Here is a 17,955-nt window from a genome sequence, read left to right as displayed (position 1 = left end):
GAGAGAGAGAGAGAGAGAGAGAGAGAGAGAGAGAGAGAGAGAGATTAAGTTAGTTTGAGGAAAGAATTCCATTATAAACCCTTCTCACCTAATGAGTTCGGTTGCCTTGGAAAGCATTATTCATTCTCATAGGTTTCTGCATGTGTGACCTATGAAAAGACTAACTGCCCTTTAATTTTGTGGTAGCCAGCTATAAGAATAGCAGCACAGTCCTCCAACCTCAAGTCCCACCACCTTCTTCCTCACTTGCAGTAAAATCATAGCACTCCTACTTCACAGACAAAATAGGCATTCCACCGTAAAAGAAGCCCATCACAAACAAGCCCACTTCTTCAACCATGTTCTCTTCCTTCTCTCTTGTAGCAAAAGAATAGGCAACTGGCACTTGAAGGCAACTGGCACTTCCTCCCACTTCTGTGCTCTGGATCTCACTTTCTCCTCTTTTGGTGTCCTCATTTGTTTACTTAATGCTCTTCCAGGTTCCTGCCATTCAGTTGCTCCCTGACAACTGGTAAATTTCCACTGACATTTTTCTTTTCTTTTACTGGATAATTTCTTTATTTACATTTCAAATGCTATCTCCTTTCCAGGTCTCTCCTCCGGAAACCCCTCTATCCCATCCCCCTTCCCCTGCTCACCAACCCTCCCATTCCTGCATCCCCACCCTAGCATTCCCCCACACTGGAACATCAAGCCTTCACAGGACCAAGGGCCTCTCCTCCCATTGATGTCCCACAAGGCCATCCTCTGCTACATATGCAGCTGGAGCCATGGGTCCCTCCATGTGTACTCTTTGGTTGGTAGCTTAGTCCCTGGGAGCTCTGGGGGTACTGGTTAGTTTATAATGTTGTTCCTCCTATGGGGCTGCAAACTCCTTCAGCTCCTTCAGTCCTTTCTCTAGCTCCTTCATTGGAGTCTCTGTGCTCAGTCCAATAGTTGGCAGCAAGCATCCACATCTGTATTTGTCAGGCACTGGTGGAACCTCTCAGGAGACAGCTATAACAGTCTTCTGTCAGCAAGCACTTGTTGGCATCCACAATAGTGTCTGGGTTTGGTGACTGTATGTGGGATGGATCCCCAGGTGTGGCAGTCTATGCTTTCAGTCTTTGCTCCACACTTTGTCTCTAACTCTTCCCATGGGTATTTTGCTTCCCCTTCTAAGAAGGACTGAAGCATCCACACTTTGGACTTCCTTCTTCTTGAGCTTCATGTGGTCTGTCAATTGTATCTTGGGTATTCTGAGCTTTTGGGTTAATATCCACTTATTAGTGAATGCATACCATGTGTGTTCCTTTGTGACTGGGTTACCTCACTCACAATGATATTTTCTAGATCCATCCATTTGCCTGAGAATTTCATAAATTCATTCTTTTTAATAGCTGAGTAGTACTCCACTGTGTAAATGTACCACATTTTCTGTATCCATTCCTGTTAGAATTCTGTCTAAGCTCCACCCCACAGTTACCTGGCAACAGTGAGGTAGGCCTGGCCAACTATAAGAGGGGTTGCTTGCCCTCTCCTCTCTCTCTTATTCTCTTACTTTTACTTCTATTCTCTTGCCTCTTGCCCTCTTGTTCCCCCTCTCTCCCCATTCCCTTCCCCCTTCTCTCCAGGTGGTCATGGCCGGCCTCTACTTCTCTACTCCCCCCTCTCTTTCTCTGCCTCTACTACCCTCTTAACTCCTCTCCCCATGCCCTGAATAAACTCTATTCTATACTATACCCTATACCATAGTGTGGCTAGTCCCTCAGGGGCAAGGGATGCCTTGGCATGGGCCTGCTGAGGCACGCCTCCCCCATACTTCACCATACCCCCATAAAACATGTATTAAAACATATTTATATTTTTATCATCATAACAATTCCTCTGTTGAAAGACATCTGGGTTCTTTCCATCTTCTGGCTATTATAAATATGGCTGCTATGAACATAGTGGAGCATGTGTCCTTCTTACCTGTTGGGACATCTTCTGGATATATGCCCAGGAGAGGTATTGCTGGATCCTCCGGTAGTACTATGTCCAATTTTCTGAGGAACCACCAAACTGATTTCCAGAGTGGTTGTACCAGCTTGCAATTCTACCAACAGTGGAGGAGTGTTCCTCTTTCTCCACATCCTTGTCAGCATCTGCTATTACCTGAGTTTTTAATCTTAGCCATTCTTGACAGGTGTGAGGTGGAATCTCAGGGTTGTTTTGGTTTACATTTCCCTGATGACTAAGGATATTGAACATTTCTTTTGTTTTGTTTTTTCAGACAGCATTTCTCTGTGGAGCCCTGGCTGTCTTGAAACTCACTCTGTAGACCAGGCTAGCCTTGAACTCAGAGATCCGCCCGTCTCTGCCTCCCAAGTGCTGGGGTTAAAGGCATGTTCTACCACTACCCGGCTATCGAACATTTCTTTAGGTACTTCTCAGCCATTCCTCAGTTGAGAATTATTTGTTTAGCTCTGCACCCCATTTCTAATAGGGTTGTTTGATTCTCTGGAGTCTAACTTCTTGAACTCAAGCTGTACTACAGAGCAATAGTGACAAAAACTGCATTAATGGTACAGAAACAGGCAGGTAGATCAGTGGAGTAGAATTGAAGACCCAGAAATGAACCCACATAATATGGTCACTTGATCTTTGACAAGGGAGCTAAAGCCATCCAGTGGAAAAAAGACAGCATTTTCAACAAATGGTGCTGGCACAACTGGTAGTTAGCATGTAGAAGAATCCACTGGCATTTAAAGATACTTGTTTTTCATGTCATTACAAAAACTGAAAACCCATTTACTTCTAGAAATACAGTCTTCTGCCAGCTTCCACAACACCCACTTTGTTTTCTTCCTAACATTCCAAGTCTCTCCCGCACATTTTAAATGCAGTGTTTGGATTTTAGTGGTTTCAGGGTTGGAATTTTTATCTTGTTTCAGTTTGCTTGGTTGGTTTTTCTTTTTATCTCTCCTGCATTAAGGGCTGATCTAGGGTTTTTCATACTGGGAAAGCAACTTACCAGGGAGCTCCATTCTTTATTTTGACACAATGTCTCATTAAATTACTCAGGGTGACCTCAAGCTTTCAATATTCCCACATCAGTCTCTTAAGTGGCTATCCATGCCTAGCCTCATCTCACATGTTGCTAATGCTTCATCAATCGGCACTATATGCTAGCTTTCTGCCTATTTTTTTGAGATATAAATTACATCATATATAACCAATACATTTGAAGTTAATAATCCACTGGATTTGGATTTAGTTTAAAGATTGATGCAACCATTTGCTAATTCCAATCTTTAAAAGACTTTAAAAAAAAAAAGTTTATGTGTATGTGTGCATGCATGTGCATGTAGATGCCCATGGAAGCCAAAGGAGGGCACTGGATGCTTTGGAGCTAGACTTACAGGTAGTTCTGATCTGTGCCCGCCCCCGCCATCCCCACCCTGTCCCCACCACAATGGGGTAGCTGGGGATTGAAGTCTTGTCCTCTACAAATGCAGCAAGTGCTCTTAACTACAGAGCTATCTCCAGCCCAGCAAATCCAATTTGAGAACAATTCTATTACATTGAAAAGGATCCATATTTTGCCTCATGTGTATTTGCATTCTCCTGAAATCTCCATTTGTATACTTAACTACCTACTGGGATGTTTTGTTCATCTAAAAACAGGCACTACAGACCGAGTTTCCAAAACTGAGCTCATCTACTTCCATTAGAGCTAAATCATCCCTAATGGTCCTAAAATGTAATGAATGAAGTAGCACATGACTCACTGTCCAGAAACACTGGCATCCCCTGTTCCGAACTCTCTCTTTTTTCTTGTCTGTATATCCAATGAATCATCACATTCCATATATGGCACTTACTAAGTAAGTATAACTCCAACCCATTTCTTTCTCTGTCCTTTCTAATTATTACCTCACTACATCTAACAAAAACATCTTTGTTAAACTAAACTACCCATCCAAGAAATGTGTATTGAGGACAGCATGTGCCAAACTGTGTATAACATTCCCTAACTAGCCTGCTCCAGTTTTTATCTTCATCATACATTATTCCCCCCACCCAAGACTGGGGTTAAATTCATGGTCTTATGCATGCTAAGTAAGTACTCCATCACTGAGCTATATCCCTAGTTCTCCTGCAGAATTCTTAATCCAATAGTCACACAGAAAAATTTACCTCCACTCCCCCACACACACACACATTAATTCCACTCTTAAAATACCTTCATGCTAAATATCAGTTGGCTTCTCTCTGACCTTAGGGTAAATTCCAACCTTCTTAACATGACTACAATCCATGCCTCTGTAGTCTATCTTTTACTGCAAGTCTCTTTTGAGCAAATTTCTTATCTTCACTAAATTTTCTCAAATTAAAACTAAGGATAATAAAAGTGTCTGTCTCAGAAGTATTTGAGGGGATTAAATGAAATAATACATGTAAAATACTTAACACACTACCTGGTGCATATTAAATATTAATAAGTGTTAGCTACTGGTGATGGCAATAAGAATGTTAGCCTTTCTCAATGTCCCTCTCTCATGGACTCCTATTTTTAGTGCTTGCTGTTGCTTTGTATTGTAAGCTCTTCTAACTAGACTATAAAGTCCTTAAAGACAAGTGTCACGACTTTCACTCCTGCTACAGTCCCCAATAGTGCTGAGTACAATGCTAAACACACAATAGAGCTTAATGAATGCTTTTTGACAAAAGTCCACAGAGAATAAAAGTGGTTGAAGTTTTAGTGACTCACTGGAAAGACAGTTTATTATTTTTTTAAAGTACAAAATATGGAGTGGTGGCTCAATCTTGTAATCTCAGCAATCCTAAAGCCAGAGGGATTGCTGTGAGGTTGAGGACAGCCTGGACTACACTGTGAGCTAAGGCTAACCTGAGTTAAGTATTATGATCCTGTATTTAAAAAAAAACCATAAAATTATCAACACACCTTCCCCCACTCAGAGACTGATTTGTTTTTACCTTCTAGCCTAATGTGTCACCAGGTTAGCACAGAACTTGGCAATGCTCACTGTTAAATCAGTGGACTCTTTTCAAATGGTTTACTGCCAATATCCTGTTTTTGACAGAAATGGAGTGTGAAAGCATGAAGGTGCTTAATTCTATTCTCTGGCAAACAGACACTGTGCAGTTTGCCTACTCATCTGTAATATCAGATTTTGCTTCTTAAATCAGCATCCAATCTAGGCTATCAAAAATAACACAAATTCCATTCCATTAGAAAACCAATCGACTCCTCCTGAATTGGTTTGGAGCTCTTGGCTGGTGACCAGGCAGCAATCAGAAACCCAGAAGAGCCCCCAGCAGGCTTAAAGACTCAGGTCCTTTCAGATGCTAGAACATCTCCCTTCCCCCACACAAGGAACTTGGCAAGAACTGTGTAGCATGTTTAGTACAAAGCAAAAGAATGCCTTGTTTTGTTTCCTCTTCCTTTCCATATTTCTTCTCTCTAGCTACCATTGTTCTTCTTCCCTATCTGGTCCTGTCACTTCACGTCCTAAGAATGTCCCTGAGCCTGATGCTTTCCTACTAAGACATCTTTGGGCATTCAGATGTCTGTTGCCCCATTCCAATGCATGCTTACTTGTACACAAACTGTATTCAAAGAGCAAAGGGTGGAAACATGTGGTTCTATGTACCATGGACTCCAATTGGTACAATGGCTCTTTGAGGAAAAGTCTTATAGGCTTAAAACTATTCCAAAACCATTTGGGGCCTTTGATTTTAGTGAGGAGAAGGTGAACATGGCTTGGTATGTGGCAGAGAACGAGGAGTTGGAGGGGGCAAGTCAGCTCTGTACATAAGAGACAATACTTTCAACTAGAATATACAAAGGCCACGTTTCCCAGTGTTGTTCTAGTTTTTCCCCTTATATAAAGAAAATGCTAAGGAATTGACCATCGTGGGAAAAGCAAGCCCAAATAATGTTCAACTGTCACATGGGCTGAGATATAGAATCAGCCTTCTGTGCTGAGGAACAAGTAGCTAACATACCCAGTCAATGGTCATGAACTTGGCAATTATCACTCCATTGAAAAACAAGAATTCACCACCACCACCCATTTTCATTCTCATTCTCATTCTCTCTCTCTCTCTCTCTCTCTCTCTCTCTCTCTCTCTCTCTCTCTCTCNCTACACACACACACACACACACACACACACACACACACACACACACACTTGCACACATGCATTCACTCTTGTAGAGAAAATCTAAATGCTTTCACTTTGGTGGTATGTTTATTTTTAGAGCCTGTTTTCAACGTTACAATATTAAGTATACTTGAGGCAACACCTCTTTACTGCCAATTCTTTGAAACTGTTTAGGAAATTTGTGTCTCAAAGGCACTCACTGCTTTGTGCTGTCGTCATGCCCAGCCTTTAGCAGAAGGACACTGCCAGGCAATTTCAACAAGCCAGCCTAGATCCCAGAGTAAACTGACAGATTATAGGTGAGATAGTGCTAATGCCTAGAGCTGACTACTTTATTTTTCTGTACTTGCACGGTCCCCAAATAATCTAAGCAATAAGAGTATGATCCTGAGGCCTCCTTTATTCTCCTTCTCCTTCCTTCCCCCAAGACAGGCTCCTAGGATATGGCACATACCCTGGGCTGCCAAGGATAGGCCAAAGGCAAGAATATATGTCTATGAGGCTTAGATTAAGGAATGCCAAGTCCCCAAACATACCATCTGCTCTTCTAGAGATTTAGAGATTCAGCGGAGGGAAAAGTAGGCTCTCCATATATCACCTTATATGAATCAGTGGCCAGAGAACAGATAGGCATTCTGAGCTGCACCATGCAGTGCAAAGAGCTGAAGGTTTGGAGCCAGAGATTTAGAACTGCATCTCAGCTTACTGTGTGACCTTGAGTAAGGCACCTCATTTCTCTGACCATTGGGTTCATTGCTTGAAAATGGGGATGTCACCTACTCTATCACAAGGTTGTCACAAATCCTGAGGATGGGAACAAGAATGCCTCTAGCACGGTGTCAAGAATAAATTATTCAAATATGATTCCCTTCTCAATCCTGGCTAAGCATATCATGCAGCTGGACTTTTCTTGAAAGACAGATTTTAAAAAAGGATGTCTCGACAGCTGTGTGTGCATGGTAATTGTCATAGTGGTTGTTTTAGCTTTAAGCCAAAGTAACTTCTCCCCTTTAGGTTGAGATGATATAAGGGAAACTGGAGATGAAAGCTAGAGGTATTAAAAGGTACAAGGAAGGTTGAATAGGTCCTTAGCTTGATTGCTAGTATTTTAATTAAAAATGGAGAATTCTGGCGAAGTGTGAAGACTTAAGCAGGAAAGACAAAAATTATGCAAATATTCTAGTCATTTAGTGAACTCTGGAATTTTTACAGTACTGGGAAATAGAGGAGGAAGGTAAGTGTGATGGTTTGTATAAGCTTGGTCCAGGGAGTGGCACTATTAGGAGGTGTGGCCTTGTTGGACTAGGTGTGTTCCTGTGGGCATGGGCTTTAAGATCTTGTCCTAGTTGCCTGGAAGACAGTCTTCTCCTGGTTGCCTATGTAACAAGATACAGAACTCTCATCTCCTCGAACACCATGCCTGCCTGACTCTGCCATGTTCCATTCTTGATGATAATGGGCTGAACCTGAACCTGTAAATCTGTAAGCCAGCCCCAATTAAATGTCCTTATAAGAGTTGCCTTGGTCATGGTGTCTCTTCACTGCCGTAAAACTCTTAAGACAGTAAGCAAATAGGGAACGGGACTACAATATGAGATTTGTGAAACCACAGGACTGTACTAAAGCAGAATGAAAATGTATGCTTCTGTGTACTATTTTGACTAAGAAGACATGACTGTACTTGAAATCTTACCTGCCCTACAGATATGGGAGTTGGGGAATAGTATTAATCTAAATCCATTTTATTCTTAAAGCTCATCATGTGTCTGTGCCCTCAAAATATTCCCATTGCAACACTTAACATGTTCAAAAATGTTATTTTACTCCAAATACATCAAGGATTGTCACAAAATAGTTTTGAAGAAGGATTGAATGCATTAGGTGCCTGAAAAGTTATAAAGTGTTTTCTTTTGTAGTATAAAAATAGGTTGTACCCACACTTCAGACTGCACAATAGACTTAGCTTCTCCATCTATATTAAATGTCAATTGCTATATACTTAATAATAGACTGACTAGGTCAGTATGCACTTATTTTCCATTGTTCGTGGAAACACTTTTCTCCACCTATAATTCCACAGTGGTTTCAAAATGGGTATTTTATTCTCACAATGTATTGGTAGCCCCAAGTCCTTCGTGGGATCTATCAAGTGTGCTTTTCTTACTCTTCCATCTCTTATAAAAATGTTCACTGAATATTTTTGTCTAACAAACACTAAATCCCAAATAACTCCCTGTCTTTGAAACTACTCAAGCTGAAAGCATTTGTCCATCTCTAAAACTTTTCTTTTGCCTTTCCTTGGAGGCAGGAATCTAGAGGAATTTGGGCATGGTAAGAGACAAGTTTACTCTATCACCAATGAAAAGAATCCCTTAGCTATTCTTGTAGAATGGCAGTTACCTTTCGCCTACTAAATAAAAACTACTTAGCTTAAAAGCTGAAAAGTGCCAGCTCACTGATCATAAGACATTAGTTTGTCATGCTTATAAAAGTTACATGCATTTTTAGTAAAAAGAGCCATGGGACTGAGATATCCAAGTTTTTGGTGTTACAATTTCATTACCACCATGTCTCCCCAAGGGAGGCGCCAGTATATATTTGCTGAGCTTGAAATTGATTGAAAGCCTTATCAGGATGACTGGCCTTGGCCTACCCCTCATATACAGTAATAAATGTTTGCAAGTCCTAGGGTCAAGGAGTGAAATCTCTGGCAATAAATGTGGTACCCTAAGGAGACTGTTAACAATTGCTCCTACCAACTTTTCTCCCTATATTCATTCCCTTTCTCTCTTCCTCCCTCCCTCCCTCCTCCCTCGCTCCTTCCCTCTCCTTTCCACTATCACTTATGGAGTTTTGACCTTATACGAGGCACACAGTCATGGGTGCTTTACCCAAATTATCCTACCTTTCAAGGTTCCAGTAGAAATTGTATAGCTGATGAAACTGGGGTTCAGAGAACCTGTCTGTCCTAATGCTGTGCTGCTAGCGCAACTGCAATCCATTCATCTCCAAAGCTACCATAACACCCTGCAATCCAGGACCTACAGAGCATGTCTCGGAGAAGCAAGTTGTAAGACTCAAAGCTTTGGAGCTGGTCCTGTATGGGAAGGGTCGCTGGATGGTAAGTCGGGAAGGGGAGGTTGAGCATGCGTGACTGGAGGCAGTAGATCTGATTCCTATTGTTAGGCAGTATTAATTCCTATTGTTATTAACCCAGGAAAAGAACAATAAACAGCTAGGAGATTGCATATGTATATGTGTCCAACTGCTCTGTATGTCAAAGGACAATAACTAACAGGTCATCTCTCTCATAATCAAGCTTCTTCCAGCTTGCATCTTCCTACAGCTTGATTTCTCCTGGACCTCTCTCAATCTATCTTCCATCTTCTTCTTTGCACATTCCCAAAACATCTGCCTTTCCTGCACATTCTCTGTGGCTTCAAGTGCTACTGAGATAGTGGTAACTTCCAATGTTTTCTCTTTCCAAGACCTCTCTCCTGACATCCAGACTCAGCCAGCCAGCTGCTTACCAGGCATTTCCTATCTGACTTTCTTATCCAAGCACAACAAAGCACCAATGCCTTTAAAAAGAACTTCTGTATTTCCTCATCTAGTTGAAAGGAATAGATGTGTTCATGCAGTCACCCAAGGAAGAACTAATTTGGGGATTATCCTAGTACTCCCTTACACAGTCATCCATGGCAGAGCCAAGTAATAGTAGCTCTGCCTCCTACAAAAGGTTTGATTTTATCCCTTCCTCCCTAACCTTACTGTCACTGCCTCTGGAAGATCCTTCATCTTTCCCTATATCAAAAAAGATCTGTAGATTTAAGGAGGTATGGTGATAGACTTTCCCTGTATCAATAACAATGGAAGTAGTCACTTGTGACCTTTAACTCCTGCTCCAATTACCACCCCACAGTCTTGGCTATTAAAAAAAAAGTTTATTGGATATTTTCTTTATTTACATTTCAAATGTTATCCCTTTTCCTGGTTTCCCCTCCAGAAAACCCCTGTCCCATCCCCCTCCTCCTGCTTGTATGGGGATGTTCCCCCACCTACCCACCCACTCCCACCTCCCTGCCCTCTCATTCCCCTACACTTGGGCATCCAGCCTTCACAGGACCAAAGGCCTCTCGTCCCATTGATGCCTGACCAAGGCCATCCTCTGCTACATATGCAGCTGGAGCCATGAGTCCCCTCCATGTGTACTCTTTGGTTGGTGGTTTTCTAAGCACAGATTTTATCCCACTAGTCATATGCTTAAAATCATTTTACAGATCCTTAGACTCCTAAGAATAAAGTCTAAAGTTTATCTGCCCATGATGTACACAAAGCCCTTCATTTTCTAGGCTCAAGCTATTTCTTCAAACTTTCCTCTTGCAATGGTTCTCCAATCTTAGATTTGGTAGAATCAGATTTCTGCTAGTCCCCTGAATAGCTTTATGCTAATCACCTCTTTATATCCCTGCATTCAGCCCCTTCAACCACTTGGCAAAGTTTATTCATTTTCAAGGTAACTTCACTTTTATTTCCACTCTGCATCCTTTTCTTAGCCCTTCAGGCACATCTGTATATTTCTTCCTCCATGCCAGCCTGTCATCTTGCATTTGTCTTCATTACAACAAGGATTCTTTCACATTCAATTTGCCACTTTGTCTGACAGGTTCTCAGCCAATCTGCATGTGCCTTGGAGGCAGGAACCATTTTCTACTTATTGTTATACACCCAGAGCATGGGTACCATTTTCCCCTGCAAGCTGACATTTGCACCTTCATTAATATCACTGCTGCCTGCCTCTCCAGAGGGTTATTTTTTCCTCCTTCAGCATTTAGCTAAAATGCATTTTCTCATTTAAAAAATCCCCTGATTGGATGCACTTCGCTGTAATTACTCATTCATTTTTATTATATCCTCCATGTGTGTGTTCAAATGGCTTAGATTCTACTCTTCCTTCTAGTTCAACTACTTCATGTATTTAAGGATTACTGCTGAAATCATGATAGCACTACTTTTTAGAAAATTAATTTCCTTTAAAATATCTATGTTCTTTCCACTCAAAGAAATGGTCAGACTCCAGCCAAACACATCTTTGCCTATCCTAAACCAAGCACCCAAGCAATAGAAGCAGAGATGGAGAACACAAAGCCACCTCAACTTTCAAGACCAAAGAGACAAAGATTTAAAAAAAAAAAAAAAACATTGCAATGAAGAACTGGTAGAGACATGGAGCTTAAATTCCTCAATGCAAGGGAAGTGCCCCACTACCACCACCATCACCACTCCATCCTAGTGCCCTCTCTCCAGCTCCTTTGTTCTCCTTTGTCCCTTGTCCTGACACTGCAGTGCTGCCCCGTCCCAAGAAAGGCTTGAGAAGAGCCAGATGATATCAACTTGTTCCCAGAGCTTCTAGGGTGGATTAGGGCTTGTATTGTATCAAGTGGCTCACCAAATGTTCAGCAAAGTGCTTGTTTGTTTAAGGTGCTCAGGGACTAAAACCTCAGAACAAAAGTAAGAGGGGATATACTGCCTTTGCTTGTACTCTCTACAGTGCTCGCTGCCTTATACTCTTCTCTTCTTACTAGAGGCTGTACTTTCTCTGGCCAGCCTGTAAGTCCCTGGAGATCATCAGCCAAGTGTTTCTTTTGTATTCTCTAAACCTTTCAGCACACCACATACGTCGTGTATGCTCAAGAAACACCACTGACGCACGGACTGGTACGTAGTTAACTATTTTCTTCTCTGGCAAGTTTTCAGGAATGCCAAAAGGAAGTAACCATCTGTTGGTATACATTTTCCCTTAGCTATGCGTTATACAGACACTTCCTTTGGAAAAATAAACAAAGGATGCTTGATGAGCCAGAACAAAGAACTAAATATAGAGTTCAAGTGGCCAGAGTATCAAGGTCAACGCATGCCCTTCCTTAACCAGATTAAAGGAGAGCTATGGATCTGCACAGCCCCATGAAATAGTTTTCAACTATCTCTTTTGAGAATTATAAAAGTTGAGCCAAAGGTATAAGCTGCAATTCAGCTAATAAATCTATGGTGATCTTGATCTGTTTCTGTAATAATAGGAAGATTCAAACTTTGTTTACTCTCTGAGGAGAGTAGGGAAGCGAAAGAAAAACTAGGATGGGTAGGCAGTATTTATGGACTCTTTATGAAATGTCAATTTGTGACAAAAACCCTCTCCAACAATAAGGAAGGGGAACAGGTTTGGCAGGAATAGAACCTCATCCTGTTCTTGCCAGAGTGTTGTAGCTGGCATCCTCCACCTGCACCCAATGTGAAACGTTTAAATTACACTGTGAATATAGTCATTCTCTGCAGACAAATCTGGATAAGATAAAATGGGGGGGGGGGAGTCCAGACACCATTCAGTGTCTGGATCTCATAATTAGCATTATCCTGCTATTTATTTCAGTGTATAAAGTCCTTAGGAGTATTCTTGAAATCTCAAGTCCCTCCTTTAACTGCATTACTAATCCTGGGGCTTGCCCTGGAGCCTTTTGGACATACAGACTCTGTGTTGAATGGTTATAATAGGTAGTCTGGATGCACCCTGTTATTAAAGGGGAAGGTAGGGGCATATCTCTAAGCTTGCAGAAGGAATGATGGCATAAAGAACAGCCACGGACTGCTATAAGCCATCCTGTCCAGGACTGAATCTTAGGAATTCTTTAGGAATCTCAAACAATTCTTTAGGAAGCTCTAATCACACTCACCTGCAAACCCTTTTCCCCAACTCCTACCAGATTCGCTGTCAGCTCCTTACCACTCCTCTCAACTTCATTCAGGACAGAATCCTAAACTGACCAGACAGTGCAGTAACTCCTAAAATACACATCATGTTCAACACTATTATACTGCCTCACTGTTCTTTGTTGCTTCTCAGTGTATTTATCTCATTATCTATAGCTTCTGAACAGGTGTGACCACATCAGAGTAGGTTTTATACAGTGTGTAGGTAGTATGCCTAAGATATTTTCCTGTACCGTACCTAACATCCATAGAAAGTTAGTAGCAAAAGCTGATCTTTTGTGTAACCAGATCAGACACTGGCTTATATAATGGGATTTAAAAATCATCTCTAAGGGTGCTACTTAAATAGCTACTTTGCTGGATCACCAGGGGATTCCCTCTTACTCTACTACACATGGTAGTGCTAGCACCACATCCTTAAGGCACAGGTTAACTTCTGAATGCTAACTTTACGAAGCAACTTTAACTATCATTTCTTGGGTTATGATATTGCTCCATGGTATAGCACTTGCCTAGCATGTGTTCTGGTACCCAGAGAAAGAAGACTCACCTCCTATCCAATGGACAGAGTGCATTCTCCCCTACTAACACAATGATGGATTGTTTTAGGAGGCCTGTTGCTACCATATCAAAAGAACAGAGCAAATAATAAAAAGAACTAGTTTCACAGGCAAAGCTCAGGAAATACTGTAGAAGGGGGGATGACAGAGCCAGAGAAGTCAAGGGCATCACCAGGAAACCCACAGAATCAAGTAACCTGGGCTCATAGGAGCTCACAGAGACTGAACTGTCAATCAGGGAGCCTGCATGGGACTGACCTAGGCCCTCTGCATATATATTATAGTTGTGTATCTTGGCATTACTGTGGGACTCCTAGCAGTTGGAGCAAGGGGTGTCTCTGACTCTTGTGCCTGCTTTAGGGACCCTTTTCCTCTTATTATATTGTCCAGCCTTAATAGGAGGGGAGGTGCCTAGTCTGACTGCAACTTGATATGCCATCATGTTTGGTTGATATCCTTGGGAGGCCTGCTCTTTTCTAAATGGAAACAGAAGAGGAGTAGATGGAGGGGAGAGGATAGGAGGGGTGCTGGAAAGAGAGGAGGAAGAGGAAACTGTGTTCTGGATGTAATATATGAGGGAAGCATCAATCAATCAATAAATAAGAACTGGTTTCTAGCATGGCTTGTGAACAGATGGAAGAGTGCTATGCTTAGGTGAAGCTGGCCAGGATGATAAATTCCCAGCAGTCAGAAAAGGCGATTTTAGAGAGATTCTAACATGAAAGAGCAATGAAATAAAGTGTAACTTTGCTCTTTTGACTATTACTTTCTCTACCCTTAGTAAGTCTTTTGATTAGAATGAATACAATGATCATTTTATTTTTAACCTCACTTTATTCACTATTATCTATTACTCCACTGTCAATCATGCAAATTCTAAGCTGAGGGACCCCTTATCCAATCTTCTGCTCACAATATTCGCTTGTCCCTTTGGCAGTGCAGATTTCTTACACTATAATCTAGCAGCATAATCAAAAGTTTTGATAAGATGTAATGCACAGGGATTCTGACTGGTTGAAACTACTCAGAAATCATAACTTTCTACTTTGTTTCTCCCTTCTTGGAAAGAATGAAGCACCACAGAAAAAGAACAAAATAAAGAAACCATTGACAGATCCATGACCTGTGAAATCTGGAAAGATGGTGAAAAACACGGCGTCATTTCAACTTACATTTTAGAAGGGAGGATGCTGACGCAGAGGTCCTAACCAACTTACACTCATGTACCCAGTTAGTTTATAGAAGAGGCAAGTAGGGAATCCAGTTTTCCACTAACACTCTAATGATCCTTCTTGTCATTCTTTCAACTTCTCCCTACACCCACACCGTCCCATTTTACAGTTTCACATATGAGCTTCACCTGTATCTCACGTACTCTATACAGAAAGATGCCCAGTGGGGATTATACTGCTAGAGATGTTCATCATTTAAGTATGTTCACTATATAAGAAGAAACCCAAGATTATAAGAATACCAAACAATTGGGGGATGTGGATTTAGTTATTCATAAGGACTCATTGCCTTAGGAGATATTCTTCAGTCTTAAACAGGAACCCCGAACTGGGATTGTGATAAAATTATTTCATCATTTAAGACAAAAAAAAACAAACAAACAAACAAACAAACAAACTAGATCTCTTGCAATTATCTGCCACACAAATGTGAATTATAAGACTCTATATAAAATTAGAAAAAAATGGCCCAATCACTGCCCATGAGAAATCCTATATTTTACTGGTCTATATTTAGATATTAAGTATTATTAGCAGCCTATTACTAGCAGTATTAATAGCCAGAAGCTGGAAAGAACCCAGATGTCCCTCAACAGAGGAATGGATACAGAAAATGTGGTACGTTTACACAATGGAGTACTACTCAGCAATTAAAAAGAATAAATTTATGAAATTCTTACACAAATGGGTGGATCTGGAGGATATCATCCTAAGTGAGTGTGTTCACAAAAGAACACACATGATATGCACTCACTGATTAGTGGATATTAGGCCAGAAGCTCATAATCCTTCTTAGAAGGAGGAACAAAATACCCATAGAAGGAGTTACAGAGACAAAGTTTGGAGCAGAGACCAAAGGAATGACCATCCAGAGACTGCCCCACCTGGGGATCCATCCCATAAACAACCACCAAACCCAGACACTATGGCAGATGCCAACAAGAGCTTGATGACAGAAGCCTGATATAGCTGTGTCCTGAGAGGCTCTGCCAGTGCCTGGCAAATACAGAAGTGGATGCTCACAATCATCCACTGGACTTAGCACAAGGTACCCACTGAAGGAGCTAGAGAAAGGACCCAAGGAGCTGAAGGGGTTTGCAGCCCCATAGGAGGAACAACAATATGAACTAACCAATACCCCCAGAGCTCCTTGGGACTAAACCGCCAATCAAAGAAAACACATGGAGGGACTCATGGCTCTAGCTGCATATGTAGCAGAAGATGGGAGGAGAGGCCCTAGGTCCTATGAAGGTTCTATGCCCCAGTATAGGGTAATGTCTGGGCCAGGAAGCAGGAGCGGGTGGGTTGTTGAGCAGGGGGAGGGGATAGGGAATTTTCAGAGGGGAAACTAGGAAAAGGGATAACATTTGAAATGTAAATAAAGACAGTCTCTAATTAAAAAAAAAACAGTTAAAAAGAAAGAAGAGAGAATAACACCTTTCTATTACTCTTTCCTGCCAAGAAGCACTGAACTGTCCTTCTAAGCTGTTTTAATATTCAATGTTGGTAATATTTTTAAACCTTAGGCTTACTTACACAGCAGTTCATAATTCACAGACAACTTAATCATAGAAATTATTTGTTGATAATAAAAAAGGCTAAGTAGATGAAATTGAAAATAAGTGACAAGATGATGAGTAAGGATATAGCATGGACCAGGGGGCTATGGGATGAAGGGAGGAGAAGCTAGGCAGTGGGGAAATAGTGATGAGAGGAAAGAATGGCTATTGAGTGCATATCACCCTACCCTAAGGATTCATGATTTCCAAACTGTCCAGTAATGACTTTGTAAGTGATAATATACAGTTTGATGAAGGATCACTTCCTGGTTGGCTCTCATACAATCTACTTATGAAAAGATGAGAGCTCCTCTTCATCTGTTGTTCCCCACAAACTATATTGTCAAATCTGAAAAATCACCCATCTATGACCTTTCTTGGAACAAAATTACTAAAAGTATGAGAGATCATCTACACTACAGTTTCAGTCCTTCACCCCAATATGGCTGAGCTACAATCTGGCAAAATTGAAGTTCCTCCACAGATCTCCCAGGTCAGATCCAATGAAAGAATTGCAAATGTTACTGGTACATACCTCAACTTGCTGGCAGATCTGTATTAGTTTGGCCATTTGATTTTCTAGTTCACTGTTGCGCTTAACCAGGTTGGTGAGGTTCATCTCGAGAGTTTGCTGCCATCACGGAGGGTATGAAGCCAGCAGGAAAAAGGAGAAAGGGAGAAAAAGAACAATGAACTTGAGAACCAATATAATATGGAAGTTAATCAGCCTAAAGTCTAGGCTCTCTCTATCTTTCTTGGGGAAGAGGCATGAAGATGAGATGGATCCTCATATAGTCCACTTGTATCTTCCTGCCTCAGCCCACAAAGTCTTAGAATTATTAAGTATATGCCCCTCCATAGATACAGAACTGAAGGCCTCACACATGGGAAGCAAGTGCCTAAAAATGGTCTCATGGGCCCATAGGGAGTGGCACTATTAGGAGGTGTGGCCTTGTTGAATGAGGTTTGTCACTAGGGGCTAGTATTTGAGGTCTCAGTGTAACAGTCTCCTGCTGCCTGCCAATCCAGATATGGAACTCTCAATTACCTTTTCAGCACTATATCTGCCTGTGGGCCACACCATCAGCTCAATAGAGTTGTATCTCAGACTTACCAATTCTGCTACAGGCCAAGAAATGTATGTATACATCTGCCTGATCAGGGAAGAGGTGCCATTCATAACTTTGTAGACTGGTGTAGGAATTTATCTCTAACTTTTTAAACCATGATGTTCTGCATTTTTGTCTGTAACATTATATACTTATAGTCATGTCTATTCATGAAAAATATAGTGTACCTTGAATGTGATATTCACCAATACCAAATTTTGTAAATCACAGTTTTTCTTTCCATAGATGCTAAGAATTTCAATCACTAAGCTTGATTCTATCTTGAAAATATCTATTTACCATCATTTCCTGGTACACAGCTCCTTTTAGGTCCACATCAGAAACACTTTTCAGGTATTTTGTTTGTTTTGTTTTGTTTTTCCTTGATTTTTATTTTTTTTCTGTTTTTTTATTGGGTATTTATTTCATTTACATTTCCAATGCTATCCCAAAAGTCCCCCACACGCTCCCCCACCCACCCACTCCCACTTCTTGGCCCTGTCATTCCCCTGTACTGAGGCATATAAAGTTTGCATGACCAAAGGGGCCTCTCTTTCCACTGATGGCCAACTAGGCC

The 17,955-nt window shown here is 41.3% G+C and overlaps 1 protein-coding gene across 4 annotated transcripts in view; it reads right to left on the bottom strand.

Annotated features, from left to right (window-relative positions):
- Positions 1-17,955, bottom strand: part of Mid2 (midline 2) — a 98,567-nt gene that overhangs the window by 52,553 nt on the left and 28,059 nt on the right. For all 4 annotated transcript variants that reach the window (XM_029473304.1, XM_029473305.1, XM_021153072.2 and 1 more), the window contains exon 3: positions 16,805-16,900. In XM_029473304.1, the coding sequence (XP_029329164.1) occupies positions 16,805-16,900 (96 nt within the window). The remainder of the gene's footprint in view (positions 1-16,804; positions 16,901-17,955) is intronic.

This window comes from Mus caroli, chromosome X (assembly GCF_900094665.2).
Source record: "Mus caroli chromosome X, CAROLI_EIJ_v1.1, whole genome shotgun sequence".
Classification (NCBI taxonomy): Eukaryota; Metazoa; Chordata; class Mammalia; order Rodentia; family Muridae; genus Mus; species Mus caroli.
The sequence above is the reverse complement of the archived record's forward strand: the minus strand, read 5'-3'. Positions and strand labels throughout refer to the sequence as shown.